This window comes from Chenopodium album, chromosome 4 (genome assembly GCF_948465745.1).
Source record: "Chenopodium album chromosome 4, dcCheAlbu1.1, whole genome shotgun sequence".
Taxonomy (NCBI): domain Eukaryota; kingdom Viridiplantae; phylum Streptophyta; class Magnoliopsida; order Caryophyllales; family Amaranthaceae; genus Chenopodium; species Chenopodium album.
The window spans coordinates 3,567,501-3,593,058 of record NC_137837.1 but is presented as its reverse complement, the minus strand read 5'-3'; the positions used below and the strand labels follow the sequence as shown (position 1 = coordinate 3,593,058).

At 32.6% G+C, this 25,558-nt stretch overlaps 2 protein-coding genes across 2 annotated transcripts; both read left to right on the top strand.

Annotated features, from left to right (window-relative positions):
- The first annotated feature begins 16,380 nt into the window (after positions 1-16,380).
- Positions 16,381-18,611, top strand: LOC145626361 (auxin efflux carrier component 5-like). Its single transcript, XM_081678781.1, has 5 exons — positions 16,381-17,182; positions 17,283-17,368; positions 17,513-17,670; positions 17,893-17,969; positions 18,193-18,611. The coding sequence occupies exons 1-5, from the start codon at positions 16,470-16,472 to the stop codon at positions 18,269-18,271; spliced, it is 1,113 nt and encodes a 370-aa protein (XP_081534907.1). The 5' UTR covers positions 16,381-16,469; the 3' UTR covers positions 18,272-18,611.
- A 1,247-nt stretch (positions 18,612-19,858) lies between these two features.
- LOC145627493 (polygalacturonase-like) lies at positions 19,859-21,919 on the top strand. The gene is made up of 4 exons (XM_081679883.1): positions 19,859-20,374; positions 20,866-21,155; positions 21,363-21,597; positions 21,695-21,919. Exons 1-4 carry the CDS (start codon positions 19,859-19,861, stop codon positions 21,917-21,919), a joined length of 1,266 nt encoding a protein of 421 aa, XP_081536009.1.
- The last annotated feature ends 3,639 nt before the right edge of the window (positions 21,920-25,558 follow it).

Sequence of the window (25,558 nt, the reverse complement as noted above, 5' to 3'; positions counted from 1 at the left end):
CCTTGCAATTGTGTATTTTACACCTTGCGATTGTGTTTTTGAATTAACTTCATGTTTTTTTTTTTTTTTTTCTATTTACTGCTTTGAACATTAATATATGAAGTGAGATATAGAGTGAAAAAACTTAATGTCAAATGATAAGCGTTTCTAGCTTGGATCTGCCATGCTCGGTTTCTACCTTGGATCCATGCTTGGTTTTTAGCTTGGATTGGGCTCATGCAAAATGAACATTTTTGCCTACGATTGTCCAAAAACAACAGTCATTGTACACTATCTTTTTATTCACTATCTTTTTATTTGACCACTTGAAGTTGGCCTTTATGAAAACAACAGTCATTGTGCGACTTATACCATTCACCATTGTATTATAATTAACTATGTACGGAGTAGCATACATCTGAGTGTATCTAAATAGATATATATAGAGAGGATGAAATTACATAATTACGGATTGTAAAGCGTGGTCCGAAGACTATCAACCATTGATTTATCAATATGCTATATTTGTATTAGAGCTGTCAAAAGTTGACCCGATCTGAAATACCGACTCAAATCCGATTATTAACCGACCCATCTGAACCCGAAAAATGGTGACCCAAACCCAACCTGAAACCAACCCTAGACCCGAGTTGACCCGAGTATGTGAAACCCGAACCCGAACATGAACTGACCTGGAGATGACCCGACCCGAATATAACCCGTAAATTATTGACCTGAATCGAACCTGACTTGAACCGAAATTGACCCAAACCCATTTTAACCCGTCATAACCCGAATTTAACCCGACTTGTTACTAACCTGACCTAAATTCAACCCGACTCGTTCCTAACCCGACCCAAAATTTAACCCAACCTGTTACAAACCCGACCCGAAATCAATCCGACTTGTTATTGACCTGACCCAAATTCAACCCAACTTGTTATTGACCCGACCCGAATTTTACCAGAACTATTACTAACCCGACCCAAAAATTCAACTTGATATATTACTAACCCGACTTGAAATCAACACGACTTGTTATTGACCCGACCTAAATTCAACCCAAATTGTTCCTAACCCGATTTCAAATCACCTTAAATGCAATTTAGACCACCTTATTATTATTGATCAAAGCATTTTGTCTAGGGAGACCAAGTCAGTCCAGACCAGCAAAAGAAAGGAGCATTATTCTCAAATTTAAGAGTTAAATATAGTATATATTTGTTGTATGGTCAAAGCAGATAATTATCTTCCTAAATTATAGACTATAGTTCTCTAGTATATTGCCATATATATATTTAAAGACAGAGGAAATAATTAGCTTCATAAAAATGATAATTATCTATTTATCATTAGTTGAACCCGAATATGACCTCGCTGGAAATGACCCGACCTAATTGTAACCTGCAAATTTTTGAATCGAACATAACCCGACTTGAATCCGAGAATGACCCGACTTGAAAATGACCCAACCTGATTATAACCCGCAAATTATTAACTTGAACCGAACCCGACTTGAACTCGAGAATGACCCGACTTGAAAATGACCCCACCTAATTATATCCCACAAATTATTGACTTGAAATGAACCCAACTCAAACCCGAGAATGACTCGACGTGATTAAAACCCGCAAATTATTGACTTGAATTGAAACCGACTCGAACCCGAGCATTACCCTAACCCGTTTTAACCCGTAAAAACCCGAATTAAATTCGATCTATTGTTCACCCGACCCGAATGTAACCCGACCTGATATTAACCCGATCCAAACCCGATAAGAAGTATGACCCGATGTAACCCGACTAAAGCATGACCCAACCCAAACCCGACCTGCATAGGTTACGAAATTAATCCGAATTGATCCGACCCGAGTTGACCTGACCCACTCTTACCGACCCAAACCGACTCTTTTACCTGAATTGACAACTCTACCCGAAACCTCCAAAATTTCTCAAAAAGCGTGGATATTAGTTTTCAATTTTGGAATTTTTTGACTTTTTTTCACCCAGATTTAAAAATTGCCGAAATGTTTACCATGGCCCCTAATACCCTCTGAGAGTCCATTTGGCAGGGTGGAACCATCCAATTTGCCTTTAAACGACCAATTTACCGGTTTACAAATTGCACCGATTTCATTAAGTCAAGCCTGCCACGAACATTTATGACAACAAATAATGATCTATCATATATAGTTCCAAATGGCATTATATGACCCCGAGATGTTTCTCATACAATTTCAAGACCTTTCAACACCGGGCCCCGAAACCTCCAAAATTTCTCAAAAAACGTGGATATTAGCCTTCAATTTTGAATTTTTTTAACTTTTTTTCTCCCGGAAATAAAAATTGCCGAAATGTTTACCATGGACCCTAATACATTTTAGGAGTCCAATTGGGTGTGTGGAACCATCCAATTTGCTGTTAAACGGCCAATTTACCGGTTTACAACTTGTACCGATTTCATTAATTCAACCTTACCACGAACATTTATGACAACAAATAATGATCATATATGGTTCCAAACGACATTATATGACCACGAGATATATTCCCAAGAATTTCAATACTTTTCGACACCAGGCCCCAAAGACTCCAAAAATTCTCAAAAAACGTGGATATAAGCCTTCAATTTATGAATTTTTTGTTTTTTTTTTGCCCGGAAATAAAAATTGCTGAAATTTTTACCATGGTCTCTAATACCCTCCGATAGTCCAATTAGGTGGGTGGAATCATCCAATTGGCCTTTAAACGACCAATTTACCGGTTTACAACTTGCGCCGATTTCATTAACTCAAGTCTACCACAAACATTTATGACAACAAATAATGATCATATATGGTTCAAAAAGACATTATATGACCCTGAGATGTATTCCCTAAAATCTCATGGCTTTTCGATATCGGGCCCCGAATTCTCCAAAATTTCTCAAAAAGCGTGGATACTAGCCTTTTTATTTGGAATTTTTAGACTTTTTTCGCCCGGAAATAATAATTGTCAAAATGTTTACCATGTTCCCTAATACCCTTTGGGAGTTCAATTGGGTGGGTGGAACCACCCCAATTTGCCTTTAAACGACCTATTTACCGGTTTATAACTTGCACCGATTTCATTAAATCAAGCCTATTACAAACATTTATGACAATATATAATAAACATATAAGGTTGCAAACATCATTATATGACACCGAGATGTATTCCCTAAAATTTCAAGGCTTTTCGATACTTGCCCCAAACCACCAAAATTTAATTTCTCAAAAGGCGTGGATATAAGCCTTCAATTTTAGAAATTTTAACTTCTTTCCCTCGAAAATAAAAATTGCCGAAATTTTTACCATGATTCCTAATACCCTCCGGGAGTCTAATTGGGTGGGTTAAACTATCCAATTGCGTTTAAACAGCATATTTACTGGTTTACAACTTGCACCAATTTCATTAAATCAAGCCTACCACGAACATTTATGACAACATATAATGATCATAAATGTCTCTAAACAGCATTATATGTCCCTGAGATGTATTCCCTAGAATTTCAAGACTTTTCGATAACGGGCCCCTAATCCTCCAAAATTACTCAAAAAGCGTGGATATTAGCCTTTAATTTTGTAATTTTTGACTTTTTTTTGCACGAAAATTAAAATTGCCGAAATGTTTACCATGATCCCTAATACCGTCTGGGAGTTCCATTAGGTGGGTAGAACCATCCAATTTGCCTTTAAAGTTTAAACGACCAATTTACATGTTTACAACTTGCACCGATTTCATCAACTCAAGCCTACCAAAAACATTTATGACGACAAATAATGATCATATATGGTTTCAAAAGGCATTATATGACCCCGATATGTATCCCCTATAATTTCAAAACTTTTCGACAACAGGCCCCGAAATCTCTAAAATTTCTCAAAAAGCGTTGATATTAGTCTTCAATTTTGGAATTTTTTGACTTTTTTTCGCCCGGAAATAAAAATTCCCAAAATATTAACCATGGTCCTTAATATCCTCCGGGTGTCTAATTGGGTTGGTGGAACCATCCAATTTGCCTTTAAACGACAAATTTACCGGTTTACAACTTGCACCGATTTCAATAACTCAAGCATACTACGAACATTTATGAAAACATATAATGATCATACATGGTTCCAAACGGAATTATATGACCCCGAGATGTATCCCCTAAAATATGAAGACATTTCTACACCGGGGCCCGTAAAACATGAAAAATTCTCAAAAAGCGTGGATATTAGCCTTTTATTTTGGAAATTTTTTACTTTTTTTTCGCCTGAAAATAAAAATTGCCGAAATGCTTACCATGGACCTTAATACATTTCAGGAGTCCAATTGGGTGTGTGGAACCATCCAATTTGCTGTTAAACGACCAATTTACCGGTTTACAACTTGCACCGATTTCATTAATTCAAGCCTACCACGAACATTAATGACAATAAATAATGATCATATATGATTCCAAACAGGATTATATGACTCCGAGATGTATCCCATACAATTTCAACACTTTTCGACACTGGGCTCCGAAATCACCAAAATTTCTAAAAAAGCGTGGATATAGCCTTCAATTTTGTAATTTCTGACTTTTTTTTCGCCCGAAAATAAAAATTGCCAAAATGTTTGCCATGACCCCTAATACCGTCTGGGAGTCCCATTGGGTGGGTAGAACCATCCAATTTGCCTTTAAACGATCAATTTACCGGTTTACACCGATTTCGTTAACTCAAGCCCACCACGAACATTTATGACAACAAATAGTGATCATATATGGTTCCAAACGGCACTATATGACCCCGATATGTATCCCCTATAATTTCAAGACTTTTCGACACCGGGCCTTGAAACCTCCAAAATTTCTCAAAAACGTGGATATTAGTCTTCAATTTTGGAATTTTTTTACTTTAATTCACCCGGAAATAAAAGTTTCCGAAATGTTAACCATGGTCCCTAATATCCTCCGGGAGTCTAATTGGGTTGGTGGAACATCTAATTTGCCTTTAAACGGCCAATTTACTGGTTTACAACTTGCACGGATTTCATTAACTCAAACATACTACGAACAATTATGACAACATATAATGATCTTATATGGTTCCAAAAGGCATTATATGACCCCAAGATGTATCCCCTAAAATATCAAAGCATTTCTACTCCGGTCCATAAACCATAGAAATATCTCAAAAAACGTGGATATTATTAGCCTTTTATTTTGGAATTTTATGACTTTTTTCGCCCGAAAATAAAAATTGCCAAAATGTTTACCATGGACCCAAATGCATTCCAGGAGTCTAATTGGGTGTATGGAACCATCCAATTTGTTGTTAAACGACTAATTTACCGGTTTACAACTTGCACCAATTTCATTAACTCAAGCCTACCACGAACATTTATGACAATAAAAAATGGTCATATATGGTTCCAAACGGCATTATATGACCCCGAGATTTATATCAAAACTTTTCTACACTAGGCCCGTAAATCTTCGAAATTTCTCAAAAAGCATAGACATTAGCCTTTAATTTTGGATTTTTTTGACTTTTTTTCTCCCGGAAATAAAAATTGCCGAAATATTTACCATGAACCCTAATACATTGCGGGAGTCCAATTGGGTGTGTGGAACCTTACAATTGGGTTCCAAACAACATTATATGACCCCGAGATGTATCCCCTAAAATATCAAGACTTTTCTACACTAGGCCCCCAAACCTCCAAAATTTCTCAAAAAGCGTTGATATTAGTCTTCAATTTTGGAATTTTTTGACTTTTTTTCTCCCGGAAAAAAAAATTGCCGAAATGTTTACCATGGTCCCTAATATCCTCTGGGAGTCTAATTGGGTTAGTGGAACCATCCAATTTTCCTTTAAACGACCAATTTACCGGTTTACAACTTGCACCGATTTCATTAACTCAAGCATACTACGAACATTTATGAAAACATATAATGATCATATATGGTTCCAAACGACATTATATGACCCCGAGATGTATCCCTAAAATATCAAGACATTTCTACACTGGGCCCGTAAACGTTCGAAATTTCTCAAAAAGCGTGGATAGATATTAGCCTTTTATTTTGGAAATTTTTTACTTTTTTTTCGCCTGAAAATAAAAATTGCCGAAATGCTTACCATGGACCTTAATACATTTCAGGAGTCCAATTGGGTGTGTGGAACCATCCAATTTGCTGTTAAACGACCAATTTACCGGTTTACAACTTGCACCGATTTCATTAATTCAAGCCTACCACGAACATTTATGGCAACAATTAATGAACATATATGGTTCCAAACGGGATTATATGACCCCGAGATGTATCCCATAGAATTTCAACACTTTTCACCACCGAGCTTCGAAACCACCAAAATTTCTCAAAAAACGTGGATATTAGTCTTCAATTTTTATTTTGGAATTTTTTGGCTTTTTTTTCGGCCGAAAATAAAAATTTCCGAAATGTTTACCATGGTCCCTAATATCCTCCGGGAGTCTAATTGGATTAGTGGAACCATCCAATTTGCCTTTAAACGGTCAATTTACCGGTTTACAACTTGCACGGATTTAATTAACTCAAGCATACTACGAACATTTTTGACAACATATAATGATCATATATGGTTTCAAACGGAATTATATGACCCCGAGATATATCCCATAGAATTTCAACAGTTTTCGACATCGGGCTCCGAAACCACCAAAATTTCTCAAAAAGCGTGGATATTAGACTTCAATTTTAAAATTTTTTACTTTTTTTTCACCCGAAAATATAAATTGCCAAAATGTTTACCATGGACCTTAATACATTTCGGATGTCCAATTGGGTGTGTTGAACCATCCAATTTGCTGTTAAACGACCAATTTACCGGTTTACAACTTGCACCGATTTCATTAATTCAATTTTACCACGAACTTTTATAACATTAAATAATGATCATATATGGTTCCAAACGAGATTATATGACTCCAAGATGTATCCCATAGAATTTCAACACATTTCGACACCGGGCGCCGAAACCTCCAAAATTTCCTAAAAAGCGTGGATATTATTAGCCTTCAATTTTGTAATTTTTGACTTTTTTTTGCCCCGAAATTAAAAATTGCCGAAATGTTTATTATTATCCCTAATACCGTCTGGGAGTCCCATTGGGTGGGTAGAACTATCCAATTTGCTTTTAAACGGCCAATTTACCAGTTTACAACTTGCAACGGTTTCATTAACTCAATCCTACTACGAACATTTTTGACAACAAATAATGATCATTTATGGCTCTAAACTGCATTATATGACCTCGAGATATATCCCCTATAATTTCAAGACTTTTGGCCACCGGGCCCCGAAACCTCCAAAATTTCTCAAAAAGCGTGGATATTAGTCTTTAATTTTGGATTTTTTTTGACATTTTTCCGCTCGGAAATAAATATTGCCGAAATATTTACCATGGTCCCTAATATCCTCTGGGAGTCTAATTGGGTTGGTGGAACCATCCAATTTGCCTTTAAACGACCAATTTACCGGTTTACAACTTGCACGGATTTCATTAACTAAAGCATACTACGAACATTTATGACAACATATAATGATCATATATGGTTCTAAACGGAATTATATGACCCTGAGATGTATCCCCTAAAATAGCAAGACTTTTCTACTCCGAGTCCATAAAACCTTCGAAATTTCTCAAAAAGCGTAGATATTATTAGCCTTTTATTTTGGGATTATTTGACTTTTTTTCGCCCGGAAATAAAAATTGCAGAAATGTTTACCATGGACCCTAATACATTCCGAGAGTCCAATTGGGTTTGTGAAATCATCCGATTTGCTGTTAAACGACCAATTTACCGGTTTACAACTTGCACCGATTTCATTAATTCAAGCCTACCACGAACATTTATGACAACAATTAATGAACATATATGGTTCCAAATGGGATTATATGACCCCGAGATGTATCCTTTAGAATTTCAACACTTTTCGCAACCGGGCTCCGAAACCACCAAAATTTCTCAAAAAGCGTGGATATTAGTCTTCAATTTTGTAATTTTTTTACCTTTTTTTCGCCTGGAAGTAAAAATTGCCGAAATGTTTACCATGATCCCTAATACTCGTCTGGGAGTCCCATTTGATGGATAGAACCATCCAATTTATCTTTAAACGACCAATTTACCGGTTTACAACTTGCACGGATTTCATTAACTCAAGCCTACCACGAACATTTATTACAACAAATAATGATCATATATGGTTCCAAACGGCATTATATGACCCCAAGATGTATCCCCTATAATTTCGAGACTTTTCGACACCGGGCCCCAATACCTGTAAAATTTCTCAAAAAGTGTGGATATTAGGGCCTGTTCTTATTGACTGAACTCCGCTAAACTGAATTGAACTGAATTTCAACGTAAGAGAGCAGGTCTTAATGTTCAATTTTCGAATTTTTTGGCTTTTTTTTTCGCCTGAAAATAAAAATTTCCGAAATGTTTACCATAGTCCCTAATATCCTCTAGGAGTCTAATTGGGTTGATGGAACCATCCAATTTGCCTTTAAACGGTCAATTTACCGATTTACAACTTGCACGGATTTAATTAACTCAAGCATACTACGAAAATTTTTGACAACATATAATGATCATTTATGGTTCCAACGGCATTATATGACCCCGAGATGTATCCCATAGAATTTCAACAGTTTTTGACACCGGGCTCCGAAACCACAAAAAATTCTCAAAAATAGTGGATATTAGCCTTCAATTTTGAAATTTTTTACTTTTTTTTTTCGCCCGAAAATATAAATTGCCGAAATGTTTACCATGGACCTTAATACATTTCGGATGTCCAATTGGGTGTGTGGAACCATCCAATTTGCCTTTAAACGACCAATTTACCAGTTTACAACTTGCATCAATTTCATTAATTCAAGCCTACCACGAACTTTTATAACATTAAATAATGATCATATATGGTTCCAAATGGGATTATACGACCCCAAGATGTATCCCATAGAATTTCAACACTTTTCGACACCGGGCCCTGAAACCTCTAAAATTTCTCAAAAAACGTGGATATTAGCCTTCAATTTTGAAATTTTTGACTTTTTTCGCCTCGAAAACAAAAATTTCCGAAATATTTACTATGATCCCAAATACCGTCTGGGATTCCCATTGGGTGGGTAGAACTATCCAATTTGCCTTTTAACGACCAATTTACCGGTTTACAACTTACACCGGTTTCATGATTTCAAGCCTACTACGAACGTTTATGACAATAAATAATGATCATTTATGGCTCTAAATTGCATTATATGACCTCGAGATGTATCCCCTATAATTTCAAGACTTTTGGACACCGGGCCTCGAAACCTCCAAAATTTCTCAAAAAGCGTGGATATTAGCCTTCAATTTCGTAATTTTTGACTTTTTTTCGCCCCAAAAATAAAAATTGCCGAAATGTTTACTATGATCCCTAATACCGTCTAGGAGTCCCATTGGGTGGGTAGAACTATCCTATTTGCCTTTAAACGACCTATTTACCGGTTTACAACTTGCACGGATTTCATCAATTAAAGCATACTACGAACATTTATGACAACATATAATGATCATATATGGTTCCAAGCGGCATTATATGACCCCGAGATATATCCCCTAAAATAGCAAGACTTTTCTACTCCAGGTCCATAAAACCTTCGAAATTTCTCAAAAAGCGTGGATATTATTAGCCTTTTATTTTGGAATTTTTTTGATTTTTTTTTACCGGAATTAAAAATTGCCGAAATGTTTACCATGGACCCTAATACATTCCGGGAGTCCAATTGGGTGTGTGGAACTATCCAATTTAATTTGCTGTTAAACGACTAATTTACCGGTTTACAGCTGCACTGATTTCATTAATTCAAACCTACAACACGATCATTTTTGACAACAAATAATGGTCATATATGGTTCCATACGACATTATATGACTCTGAGATGTATCCCCAAAAATATCAAGACGCCCGTAAACCTTCGAAATATCTCAAATGTGTGGATATTAGCATTCAATTTTGTAATTTTTTTACTTTTTATCTCCCGGAAATAAAAATTGCAGAAATGTTTACCATGGACCCTAATACATTCTGGGAGTCTAATTGGGTGTGTGGAACCAATCAAATATCATTAAACGGCCAATTTTCCGGTTTACAACTTGCACCGATTTCGTTAAATCAAGCCTAAAACGAACATTTATGACAGCATACAATGATCATAAATGGATCAAAAAGGAATTATATGACCCCGAGATGTATCCCCTAAAATATCAAGACTTTTCTACTCCAGGCCCGTAAACATTCGAAATGTCTCAAAAAGCGTGGATATTAGCCTTTTATTTTGAAAATTTTGTCTTTTTTTTCGCCCGAAAATAAAAACTGCCGAAATGTTTACCATGGTCCCTAATACCCTGCGGGAGTCCAATTGGCTTGGTGGAACCATCCAATTTGACTTTAAACGTCCAATTTACCGGTTTACAACTTGCACCGATTTCATTAACTCAAGTGTACCACGAACATTTATGACAACATATAATGATCATATATGGTTCCAAACGAAATTATAAGACCCCCAGATGTATCCCCTAAAATATCAAGACTTTTCTACACTGGGCCCCGAAACCTCCAAAATTTTTCAAAAAACATGGATATTAGCCTTCAATTTTGGAATTATTTGACTTTTTTTCGCCCAAAAATAAAAATTGCCAAAATTTTTACCATGAACCCTAATACATTCCGGGAGTCCAATTGGGTCTGTGGAACCATCCAAATTGCTGTAAAACGACCAATTTACCGGTTTACAATTTGCACCGATTTCATTAATTCATACCTACCACGAATATTTATGACAACAAATAATGATCATATATGGTTCCAAACAACATTATATGACCCTGAGATGTATCCCATAGAATTTCAAGACTTTTCGACTTCGGGCCCCGAAACCTCACAAATTTATCAAAAAGCGTAGATATTAGCCTTCAATTTTGGAATTTTTTTGACATTTTTTGCCCGGAAATTAAAATTGCCGAAATATTAACCATGGTACGGGAGTACAATTGGGTGTGTGGAAGCATCCAATTTGCTGTTAAACGACCAATTTACCGGTTTACAACTTGCACCCATTTACCGGTTTACAACGGCCAATTTAATTAACTTGCACCGAACCCGACTTGAACCGAAATTGACCTCAACCTGTTTTAACACGTCAAAACCCAAATTTAACTCGACTTGTTACTAACCTGACCTAAATTCAGCCCGGCCGATCCGTTCCTAACCCGACCCGAATTTAACCCAACATGTTACAAACCCGACCCGAAATCAACCCGACTTGTTAATTACCTAACCTAAATTCAACCCGACTTTTTATTGACCCGACTCGAATTTTACCAGACCTATTAGTTACCCGATCTGTTACTAACCCGACTTGAAATTAACACGACTTATTATTGACCCGACTTAAATTCAACCCAAATTGTTCCTGGCCCAATTCCAAATCACCTTAAATGCAATTTAGACCACCTTATTATTATTGATCAAAAAATTTTGTCTAGAGAGACCAAGTCGGTCTAGGCCAGCAAAATAAAGGAGCATCATCCTCAAATTTAAGAGTTAAATATAGTATATATTTGTTATATGGCAAAGGAGATAGTTATTATCTTCCTAAGTTATAGACTATAGTTCTCTAGTATATTTTCATATATATTATAGTTAAAGAAAATAATTAGCTTGATAAAAATGATAATTATCTATTTATAGTTAGTTGAACTCGAATAAGACCTGACTTGGAAATGACCCGACCTGATTGTAACCTGCAAATTATTGACTTGAACATAACCCGACTTGAATCCGAGACTAACCCGACTTGGAAATGACCCAACCTGATTATAACCCGCATTTTATTGACTTGAATCGAACCCGACTTGAACCCGAGAATGACCCAACTTGTAAATGACCCGACCTGATTATATCCCGCAAATTATTGACTTGAACCGAACGTGACTCAAACCTGAGAATGACCCGACCTGATTCTAACCCCCAAATTATTGACTTGAACCAAACCCAACTCGAACCCAAGAATTACCCTAACCCGTTTTAACCTATAAAAACCCGATCTATTGTTCACCCGACCCGAATGTAACTCGACCTGTTATTAACCCGACCTAAACCCGACCCAAACCCGATAAGAAGTATGACCCGACGTGACCTGACTAAAGCATGACCCAACCCAAACCCGACCCGCATAGGTTATGGAATTAATCCGAATGGACCTGACCCACTCTTACCCGACCCGTTTACCCGAATTGACAGCTCTAATTTGTATGATGTAATTCCACCCAAGTGATCCAACAATTGTAAGATAAGCTTCAATTGCTAAAAAAAGTGAGAAAGAAAGAAAGAATGAAAAGACTAAATAGCATGGTGGAGAAATTGCCTCATGAAAAAGCTTTAATGTCTTATCCTAGCTAAGTTCTGAAAGTTACAAAACAAGATCTCCCAATTTGGAAATACAGCTCCACAATCAACAATAACAACTTTTATGTGTTCCTTAAAAAGGCATAACAAATAATGGCCTAGTTTTATTTTTAACAAATTAATTAAAACTTGGAAAATATTACTCAATTTATATGGTTTATATCATGTCTTTTTGCATATATAAAGTCCCAATCTCAGGTACTACTTACTCTACACTTGTCAATTTTGGAACCATTCAATGTAGAATTGGTTCTTCTTGCCTGCAAGTTAGAAAAAGTGAAGAGAGAAATGAAGGTGGAATAGAAAAAGGAAGGTTTTAATATTTTAGAAATAAAATTTGGACAAATTTTAAGAAAATACCTTTTTATTAATTTTTGTTAGGTATTGGAACAAGCATAACTAATAGCCTTTTTGTCATATAAGGTAACAATATACGCAATAGCCTTTTTGTGATTACTACTATACAAGTTTAATTCAGGTTGTACGAGTAAAACATTAATTAGCTTGGGAACGAAGATCCTAGTACACTCTATTGGCGCGAACATGTATGATGTGTGATGCCACATAACACCCTATTGTTCATGAATGTTTAGGACATGTTCTTTTCAGCTTAATTTCAATTCAATTCAGTTCCTAATTTTCTTCTCTTATAAATACTTCAGTTTAGTTCACTTCAGTTCACTTCAGCTCGGTTCAGCTAGTAAATCATAACAGACCCTAATTTCTTAGTACTTTAAACCTATGATGATCAAATTGTATTTACTTTATTTGTCCTTTATGACACCCATTCTTTAGTCTCTCTATCTCAACAATAATACAAAATTGTGCTCAAGATTGGGAGTTCCTCAACCATCCTTGTCTTCTTTATATGGTAATTTGTAGACATTTAAAAATAAAAAAATTCATAATATATACAACTTGAATTTTGATGCTAGAGAGAATATATTCAGATAAGAATATTGGTAAGGGAATTATGCTTCTTTTCTTACTCTGTCTTAATCAATTTATTTTTCTACACACTTATGGACAAGTTTATATTTTTGGCTTTAGATGACAGAAAATGATATTGTATTTATTGAAGTTACATAAAGGTTTTACATTGCACATAACTACCACCTGTAATGATACTTGCTTAGGAATTAGGATTAGGATTGGACTATAAACTATTCCTTACTTCCAAATTTAGATATGTAATGAGAGGAAGTCAGCTGCATGCTTATGTTTTAGTGTTTTTACCTATTGATTTATATATGTGGATAGAATAGAATCAAACTAATATTAGTGTTACATAAATAAGCTTTAATTAATAAAAAAAAATTAATTCGATAATTATTTTTTAGAAAAACAATAGCCAGTGATTATATTAGTTACAAAAAAATTTAAATCAATAATTTCATAGAACAACAATTGTTATTGATTAGTTACAAAAAAAAGTTTTAATAAGTTTCACTAATTCACTTTGTACATATTAATATATATAAGTTAAAATTATTAGTGTAATCAGTAAAAATAGTTTTAGTTATTTGAATTAATAAGTGAAAGATGAAGTGAATAAGGGTAGGGTCTAAAGCTAATAGATAAGGACAGGTTTAGTTCACCTTATTTTCACTTATTTCAAATCTAATAAGTTAAGTTAAATTCAATGTATTAATGTCCAGTTTAGAAAAAATAAGTTGTGATAAAGGTTTTTCAAGTTTGAATTAAGTTTAGATTATTAAGTTAGATAAGATAAAAATAATTCAGGTAAGATAAGATAAGTGATAATCAGGTAAATAGTATACATCCAAATTTTACGAAGTATTACTTAAAAAAAATATACTCAAAATATAATTTCGGTATATAACAACTATGCGTTTAAGATCGAATTGTACTTGTATATGTGCTTTGACTAAAGATGGTAAATTAGTACCAACAAGTTGTCAAGAAATATGCTGGTTGCATAAGCAAATAAGCAATGTATCCAAAGACTTAAAGTAGGGATATTAATATGCTATTTTAATGGTGAGAAACTTAAATGACAGAAAAAAAGAGCATCAAATAAAAACTGTGAAAATGGAAACACAAGGAAATGGTATATATATTTAGTAGTGTTAGAAAGAAGATTAGATTTCTCAACTTTCTTCGACATGTCTTATCTCCACTCGAAAATTCGTGTTTTCTTATCACAACTCATAATATTATCTACCTCATAATTTCCGAAGAAACATTCCCTTAATTTCTATGGTTATAAAGGAGGAAGAGCATCTAGCTAGGGTCTTGCATGCCCGGCCGGGGATCAATCGCTCACCCAAGTGGCTAAATTGCTCGTGAGATAGGATATCGAGCTTGTGTACGCTATGGGCAAAGCCAGCTATACTTGGCCGCATTTTGCAAAGCATGGCTTGACATAACACGAATCAATTATGCAATCAAATCATAAAAGCAAATATTTACTACTATGTGTAACTTATAGTCTCTTAATTTTATAACGTAATCAATCAATCTCGACCTCTCTACACTTCCCCTCATATATGAGATATATTCTTTTATCAACGTGGAATATTCATATAGTCACACGCAATTAACCTAGGTGCATATAATTGCATAATCATTACTTTACCATGATCAAAAGAGTCACAAGTCACAACACACATTATTACGGGACAAAATTTAAAGTTGGCTCTATCTACTTGTGTAAGTTGCGTAAAACTTGAAGTGATTAAGCATCTATAATTCAGAGTACAAATTCTTGCATGCATAATGATGCTCCACGTTGTCAGGTATAGTATCACATATTCACATACACTGATACACTAGCATTGTCAAAAAATTTATGCCATCATCAAAATCCAAAACGTAAATTTGTTAAAACAAAATTCTTCAAACTCATGTCTTAAAACAATAATGTTCACTAAAATTATTCATGGACCTCATTCCAATAATATTCCATTCCCTTATTTTTTGATCATCCAATCAGGAATAATTTACGTATGCCATTAACAAAATTTATACTCCGTATATTTTTTTTTAAAAGATATAATCCTAGTTCATAGACCTGTATTACTCTCTTTGTTTCAAAGTGATGAATGTCAATAATTTAGACAATAAAAAAATAAAAAAGAAAAAAGAAAAAGAAAAAGAAAAAGTGAATGTTGGCAAAATTGGAAATATTTAACAATTGACTTAGTAAAATTGACATATTGTGAAATATTTGAAAACTAGGAAAGACAATCGAAATTAAAGATTTGCTTGGTTATGTATACATATATATTTATTCATATGTATTCTCTCCATATGTACATTGTTTTTTTCTTTAAAAAGTTTGAGTACAAATTTTCCCATTAATTATTTAATTTTACTCCATATCAAGTTCAATCATTTGCTTGAATTAAATATAATGAAAAAAATAAATAATACATGTCAAAAAATTTTAAATAGTAAATGGCCTTTAAAAATAGGAAAGATATTCAATAAAGACATACAATAAAAAAATTAAAAAATAAATAAAAAATAAATAAAAAAAAAAAAAAAAAAAAAACCTTTCTAATTTGAGCTTCATTTCATTTCAATTCAATTTTTATTTATTTATTTATGTATTTATAAGAATCCAATTTTTATTTTGTTATTGTAAATTGTAATAAAAAAAAAATATAAATAAAAAAAATTCTTTTGTTAATATGGAAAATTACTATGCCATGGTTAAGCCTTTCATTTTTTAATTTAATTCTCTTTATACTTCCGTAAAAAAACGTACTTTCTAAAACATGTACCTTATATTCTTATAAAGTTTTAACTTAATAGCCGAACACTTATTTCCCAAAAAAAATTATACAAAAACTTTACTCTAAAGTAGAGATGCTAATTATGGAATATGCATATAAATAGCTAGCAAGATGACCATTGATTTTGTCATAAACAGTGCTCTCTACTCAAATAAATTAAATACTTTGATATTATATAAAGCCTTATTAACAAGGGTTCGTTCATATATTATCATTTAGAGAAATAATTATGATTAGCTTAGATGATATATATAAGGTCATAGTAGCCACGGTTCCACTCTATGTAGCCCTAATCTTAGGTTATGGTTCGGTCAAATGGTGGCACCTATTTAAACCCGATCAAGTCGATGCCATAAACCGGCTCGTTTGTTACTTCACCCTTCCTCTATTCAACTTAGACTTCACCGCACATAGTAATCCCTTTAAATGGAACTACAAGTTCCTAGCCGCGGATGGTATATCTAAAGTCATTATTGTCGCGGTGTTAGCCCTTTGGGCTAGGTGTAGTAGTAAAGGAAGTTATTGTTGGTCGATTACTAATTTTTCTTTGTGTACACTAACTAGCTCACTTGTGGTTGGGGTGCCCTTACTAGGAGCCATGTACGGTCAACTAGGTATTGACTTAGTTGTTCAATTTTCGGTTATTCAAGCTATTGTTTGGCTAACGGTGCTTTTATTTGTTCTTGAGTTTCGTCAATCTAGATCAGATTTTCCTAGTACTATGAATTGTAGTACTAGTGTAGTGAGGAATCCTCCTCAAGTCCATTCTCTTGAGAGTTCTCGGAACGATTTGGAAGGAAAAGTTATTAATATTGATGGTTTAGGGGATGGTAATAGACCATCGTTATGGTGTTTGATGAAGGTAGTTGGGAAGAAATTGCTTGCTAATCCCAACTCTTATTCTTGCATTGTAGGCATTGTTTGGGCGCTTTTCGCTTGCAGGTAATTATTATAATTATGTGCTATGATTTTATTATTTGATTTAATTAATTTGTTATGATTTAGATATTAACATGTTAATGTTATTGATGTATACATGTAGGTTCAATTTTCAAATACCAAGCATTGTTGATGGATCTATACTCATTATGTCAAAAGCTGGGACTGGCACTTCTATGTTTAGTATGGGTAAGCCTAATTACATATATAAAAAACGCGTGTTACCCTCTCAAACAAATAGTTATATATACGTGCAGTACACAAAATTATCAAAATATAGGTACACCCAGATGTATAATGAACTTAATGTTTAGTTATATTGGGGATATGTAGGCATGTTCATGGCTTTGCAAGAGAAGCTAATCGCGTGTGGACCAAAATTGACCATGTTTGGGATGATCCTGAAGTTTGTAGCTGGCCCAGCTGCCATGGCTATTGCTGCCCTTGTTGTTGGTTTGCATGGCGATGTTCTTCGTATAGCTATTATCCAGGTATATATATACAATAGTGTACACCCTTGTTATTCTCTTCAATTTTAAAATCATATTGTTATATTACTAGCTAGTTTAATTGTTGTAACTTGTACTACCTCTGTCCGAATTATGACCAACTTCGGAGGAAGGGATTATACTATATTATGTTTAGTGTTACGATATATTTGTTAAAACTTACGTAGTGTTACAATAACAACTATTTTGTTTTTCTTTTTTCAGGCGGCATTACCACAATCTATTACCTCATTCATATATGCCAAAGAATACGGACTACATGCGGATGTGCTTAGTACAGCGTAAGTTTGTTTGATCAACAAATGCTTTAAGAAATTCGTCAAAATTAATAATAATTATAGCTGAAAAAGAAGTATGTAAGGATTGAGAACGGAGGGAGTAATAATAATAATAACAACTAAGAGATTTCAATAATTATGTACTCCGCGATTAATTATTTAACATTTTGGTGTCGTTTATGACCTTTTAATAATTTTGTGTCTTGTCTCTTTTGGCATATTGCAGGGTGATCTTCGGAATGATGGCATCACTTCCAATTTTGATAGCGTATTATGCGATTCTTCAGACATTACATTCTTTATAAAGTACTCTCAATTTGTACCATAAAGGTTATATTATACTCCATGATTAATATGGGGAGATTTTTGTTCTCTATCTATATATAATCACATTATAATTAATGTAAAATTTTAAACTTGTAATGAGATTGAGCATGCACTTTACACAAAGTACGTCTTTTAAATCGATTAACTATAGAGCTTATCATCACGCATTAGGCTAGCTACTTAAAATTTAGTTCTGTATTTCCACCGCATGTATATAAATAAGTACGTACTCCCTTGATCCCTTCGTCTTATTGTGTATTCTATCCTTTTGTATTGTTGTACAAAAAAATTGTAATGACGAATGAATATTAATTTCAATATCATTCCATCATTGATAGCTTAGCTAGCATAATCATTATTTAGTTGTTAATAGCTGATGTGGATGTGAAGTGATTATTCGTATTGATCAATTTTAAAAACCAATTCGTTCTATCAGAAGTGATCCGACATATTGGTTATGTTTATTTTAAGTCTAGATCCATATCGCTAGTATCATTACAACAAGATATTAGAGAGCGTTATTTAGATGTAACCATTGTAAAAGGTTGTACATAAAGCTACCAATAATTTAAAATATTAACAATATAAGAAAAAAAAAATTTAATATGTATGTATGATATGTTTTTTTTTTTTTTTTTTTGACAACAGTATGTATGATATGTGCATACAATTCTTTTTCTCCTCAGGACATCAATATATAGTCATGATATGTTGATATATTGTGTGATTACTTAATATGGTCCGATGTACTCCCTCCGTCCCTAAATTACATTTCTGTTTCTCTCTATTATGTGAGAAATAAATGCTAGAAGTATGAATGTAATTTAGGGACGGAGGGAGTAGTTATTTAGGTAAGATTCTACTAATTGTTCGAGAAAATAAGAATTTTTCAAATGTAGAAAAAAATCATTACAAATGAAGAAAGATTTCAATACTGAAATCTAATGTAGTTTTAAATATTGCACTTATTGCTACGTACTGCCACTAGTTCATGACTTAATTAGTAAAGAGGAAGTAAATATGGAAGTACGTACGGTCGGTACGGATTATTGTTACTGTACTTAATGATGCCTAATTAAAATAATTAATTTGAGGCTGTGAATTTCAATCGAAATTATAGAAGTTGGAATCTAAATGGGGAATTAATTTTAACATTTTTATAGCATGATTACCAATTTGTAAACAAAGAAAATATACAAGATTTAAAAATTCAAGAAAACAACATATTTGAATCAAATATAATTAACAAATTCATATTTTCCATCAAAAACTAAAATCAAACCCATATTAGGAAGAGTTTAAAATGGACAAAAATCAAGAGAAAATAAGATATTACCCAATCCAAATTGATCTAAAATATTTTACATCCCTTAATTGAGATTTACTAGGAATAAAATATTTTTGATACACCACTCTTTCTTCTACTCTATTTCAATTCCATAAATAAATTATCATACCCCTTAGTATAAATTAATAACCATTGAACTCCTAATTAAACCATTTTATTGACTCTTCATTTTCATCACTTTACACGCACAAAAACCCTTAGAATTAAGCTCATCACCATGACTCCTAGTAGTAACAACCTCATTCTCCTTCTAATACTCCCCTTTTTCTTCCTTCACCCTTCTTTAGCATATCGAATGAGACCGAGATTCGATAATTCCCTATCACCATCATTGTTGTCGTCGTTGTCATCATCCTCATCGATACAAAGATTTATAAATGTAAGAAATTTTGGTGCAAGAAATGATGGAAAGACGGATGCAACAAAAGCATTCCTTGATGCGTGGGATGCTGCTTGTTCTTCGACGAATCCATCCGTTTTATACGTACCAAAAGGAGAATATTTGTTGAAATCATTGCAATTTGAAGGAAATTGTAAGAGCCCAAAAATTGTGTTCCAAATTGATGGAACCCTAGTTGCTCCTAATGATTATAGAGAGATAGCTTCAACTCATCATTGGATTATGTTTCATGGAATAAATGGCCTTCATATTAAGGGTGGTGTCCTAGATGCTAAGGGTAAGTACTTGTGGAATTGTAAGGCATCTAATCAACAATGTCCCGATGGGGCTAAGGTAACCTCGTTATTTTTGCTTAACTTGAATTATACTTTTTTAGCCACCTGGCTATAATGTATTCGTTTGAATTGAAGCCGGTAGAATATATGTATATTGTACATTGTTTTTGTTTAATAATTTTGTCTACTTGAAATCACGTTACATGTCACAAGCTAACAATGTTCCTAAAAAAGATTGAATAATCCTAATAGTCAAGAATATCGATCAAAGCGTTAGGCAATAAATTATTTTAGTATCATTTCATATCATATGATTTTTTTTGTACATATAGTAGTGTTCTATGTCATTCCTGTTGAAATAGATTGTTTTGATATAATTGGTAAAGATCGAATATACTCGGTGGTTAATGATCGAGATCAATTATTGTCTCATACAAAACTTTACCTTATTGTTGATATCTTATGTCTCGTGTACGTTAATATCAATCTTTGATTTTGTATTTTCTAATATACCTCTTCTCGTTTTTTGTTTCCCCTTTGTTGGAGTAGACATTGGGGTTTGATAACTCGAAGAACATATTTGTTGATGGTTTGACATCAATTGACAGCCAAATGTTCCATGTTACTATTAATGCATGCCAAAATATAAAGATAACAAGGATGACAATTACAGCACATGCTAATAGTCCTAATACTGATGGCATTCACATAGCCTTTTCAAGCGGAGTTACAATATTGGATTCAAATATTAAGACGGGTGATGATTGCATTTCAATTGGTCCAAATAATCAAAACTTATGGATCGAAAACATACATTGTGGTCCAGGCCACGGTATTAGGTATGATCTCTACGTACGTACTATTAAAACGTTATGGTTAATTCTTATTTGATCTTTGTGTCTCTAGAATACTCAAGCTCATTTGAATACTTTACTGTGTTACCTTAATTTTTTTTTAATATTTATGGTGAAATTAGATTGTTACAAAATTAAAATCTGTTACTAATATTGGTATTAATTTTATAATTATGCTGTTTGGACCAACAGTATAGGGAGCCTTGGACGTGAAAAGTCAGAAGAAGGTGTAATGGTCCAAAATGTGATGGTGAAGTCAGTAACATTCACAGGAACATCTAATGGGCTGAGAATTAAGACTTTTTCAACTTCAGTCAATGGAAGAGTTAAGGACATATTTTTCTTGGGGGCCCGAATGAATAATGTCCAAAACCCAATTATCATCGATCAAAATTATTGCCCTCATAATAGTTGCCCTACTGGCCAGGTATCCTTTGATTTCTTTCAGTTAAGTTCAGTTTAATTCAATCTACCCCTTAAGAGCATATTATTAATCATTTTCTTTTATGTAATTTATATAATAGGGATCGGGCATACAAATTAATAATGTTGTATACAAGGGGATTCGTGGTACATCAGCTTCTAAAACGGCCTTGATCTTTGAATGTAGCTCCAAGAAGCCTTGTGTAGGATTAACGTTGCAAGATATTAAACTCTCGTATCGTAACGAGATTCCTGAATGTGAAGGTGAAAATGCCTATGGAAAAGTTATAGGGTTTATGCAACCTTCTAATTGTCTAAGACACTGACAATTACAATTGTTTTTAGGGTTGTATGGTTAGAGTATAGAGGTTAAGTTAAAACCCTACTTTTTTTGCTAGCTAGGGATTTCATACAATTTAAAGTTTTTCTATCAATCAAAAAGAAAAAACTTAAAGTTAATAAAAAGAAAATAAAAGATACATTGTTACTATGTGACTAATAAAACTTAAATTCTCTTGACATCTTTAATTGCATAATAATAATAATAATATGTACTTGTACTTTTTTTTATTTACAGTTTATGTGCATGAATTGATATTCTGGATTCGCCTCTGAAAAGTATTATTTTGCTTCATATATAAATTATGGATTATAATTTTATATTATTTTATATATTTTGATAAAAAAATTATAACCAAAGTTCAAGCTCGAAAAATTGATGCTTATACTTGTGACCTGACTTTAATATTATGGTCATAATCATATACATAGTATGAAGTATATGTACTTTTTAAAATTGCTTCCCCCACACAATTAGATTTTGACTAGCAACCAATCAAAAAGAATGAATTCTTACAAGTTACTCCAAATTATTCTAAAATTATTCTAGGGGTGGGCTCAAAAAAATTTAAAACTTTTATAAGGAGATCGATAGGAGGTTCATAAAGATCTTAGCAATATTTTTGAACAAAAAAGGGATTATGCTCAAATATATCGATCTAATCATTTCAAGTTATAGGCAATAAATTTGATTTCAATGTGTCTGAATAGTCTGATCTTATGCTATTGTATGATTTGTGTCCTTAGAAATCGGGCTGATTTGATTCTCCTGTATTTGGATTATTGGATAGGATTTTTTGAACCCAACTCAATATCTTAGAAATTTGGAACCATATAATGGGTTGGCAAACTCATGATTATCGCTCCCTAAAAGTGTCCATAAAATAAGAAAATGGCACATTCAAATTATCATGATGTTTACCTTATAAAGTAGATTTTATAATAGAAGTTGTTAAAATATTATTATATTGTGACATTTATCATATGTAATGAAAAATAAAATAAAGTGTTGTTCATAACTACATAATACTTAGGGTTTATTCTCTTCAACTAATTTTCAGTTCAGTTCAGTTCACTTCATTTTCTAATTTCCTTCTTTTATAAAATAATCAGTCCACAGTTTAGTTCAGCTCCAATTAATTCAGTTTAATTCAGCTCAATTCAGTAAATCAGGACAGACCCTCACAATACAAAGTACCGAGTAGATCAAAGTATTAATCATGCATGATTAACGTGTTAATGCGTTACACTTGTGCAGAAAGCAAGATCCAACCATCAAAAAGTTTAAATTAAAGTAATTTTAAACTGATTTTTCAAATCATGCCTATTCTAAAATGATAAATAACGTAATGCATCCATTATATAGAAAAACTCATAGTCACAATTCCCTTAACCCCACGGTAGAGGAAAATAATTAGAAGTGTACGTGATTAGTGGATAACCTTTTGCAAAGTACCTAATGCATTGTGGTTGTGGACCTCTTTTTCACAAAAAGCTCCATTTTTTCCTTGATTGATCATAAGAAAAGACCTATCATAATCAAGTTTGTTGTAGAAAATTGGACAACTATTTCTAGAAAAGCAAGAATCCCCTATTTCTCTATTTTCATACAATTACTATACTTACCAATTTATTATTATTATTATTATTATTATTGATGCTATTGCGATGCTGAAGCGGGTTCAGGCGTTCTCTAAGACTCAGGATATTGGTGCTCGTGCAGCTGCTCACATCGTCAGTAGGATCGGGTTCGCTATAGCTAGAGGGGTGGGAGCCCAGATTGTATCTCGGCTCCCTACCAATTTCTTGTAAATTGATTGAATTTGTAGGTTTTTTTTTTTAATTTTATTATTATTATTATTATTATTATTATTACTAGATGTAAGCCCGTGCGATGCACGGTTCTAGTAATTATTTTATTTAATTTAAAATTGTGTATATTTATGAAGATCATTCATTAGTTATATGGATAAAATTCTTAATATCATAAGATACTTTTTTAATTTTAACACTAAAGTTATCTTTTATTGTTTTATTTATTTTATGTGACGCACTGATGCTTGAATTTAAAATCCCAAACCTTATTCACTAATTTTGCTTATGTGACAATTTAAATTTTTAATTCAAAACTGAAATGACAAATATCGTTTTTTAATAAATCAAAATAAGTCTTTTGCATATGCGTTTATTTAATATACTCGTTCTGTTTAAAATGTTAGTCTCATTTATAATCGTTTAACTATAAAATATTATGGGAAATTAATCATATGAGATTTAGTTTTATTCGTCTCGATGAGTACATTATTAAAATCAGACTTTTACAAAATTTTCTAGGGAGAGATTAAAGATATTTGAGATTAAAAATTTGCATCCATATATGTAAAAAAGATAATTATTACTTAATTTTTTTTATTGTTTTTTTAGAGAAGATAACTATTGGTTTTTAAAAGTAATTTAAATTTTAATTATTCACTATTCGTTGTTTTTACCTATGTGTTAAAATTCTTAAATTTTATTCGTCACTTTTGCTTAGGTGGCGAGTAAATTTTTTAATTCTAAAATAAATAATTAATCTAATTTTTCATTGGACAAAATAATACCTTTTCTTATGTGGCGCGTCAAATGCTCCCGAAAAATGCCTACTTTATTTATATATATATATATTAGATTATTATTATTATTATTATTATTATTATTATTATTATTATTATTATTATTATTATTATTATTATTATTATTATTATTATTATTATTATTATTATTATTATTATTATTATTAAAGAAAAACTTATCAGTTTATTTTAGGGTTAAGTTTTGCGTAATTAGGTTTTAATCCCCTCCTAATTGTTATTGCGGGGATCGAACACGCGATTTTTTCCACCAAAATGCAGCTCAAGTATCGCTACATCAACATCCAATTGAGGCTTCAAAAAAAAAAATATCCAATTGATAGTTCGTTTTAGTTATGAATATACAAGTACCAACTTCTAATATAAGTACAAGTTTAGGGCCTGTTCCGATTGACTGAACTCAGCTGAACTGAATTGAACTGAACTGAACTGAACTGAACCGAACCGAGCTGAACTGAACTGAACTGAACTGAACTGAACTGAACTGAACTGAACTGAACTGAACTGAACTGAACTGAGCTGAACCGAGCTGAACTGAACTAAACTGAACTTATTAATTAGTGATTTTTAACTACGAATTAGTGATCTTTGATTATTTATTGATATTTATTACTATACATATGTGTATATACAAATGTACATATTAAAATATTTACGAAAAATATACTATATAATTATAATTATAAAATGTATGGAAAATATATTATAAATGTATGGAAAATATATTAAAAACTTGAAACCTCTAATTTTCTCAATGAGATTAACATTAGAAATATGTTTCAAAAAAATAGAACCATTTGAACAATGAATTGTATCAATATTATTATTGTTATTATTATTATTATTAATTATTGATAATTATTATTATTATTTATTGATTATTATTATTAGTATTATTATTAGTATTATTATTATTATTATTATTATTGTTATTATTATTATTTATTGATGATTATTATTATTTATTGATTATTATTGTTAGTATTATTATTATTA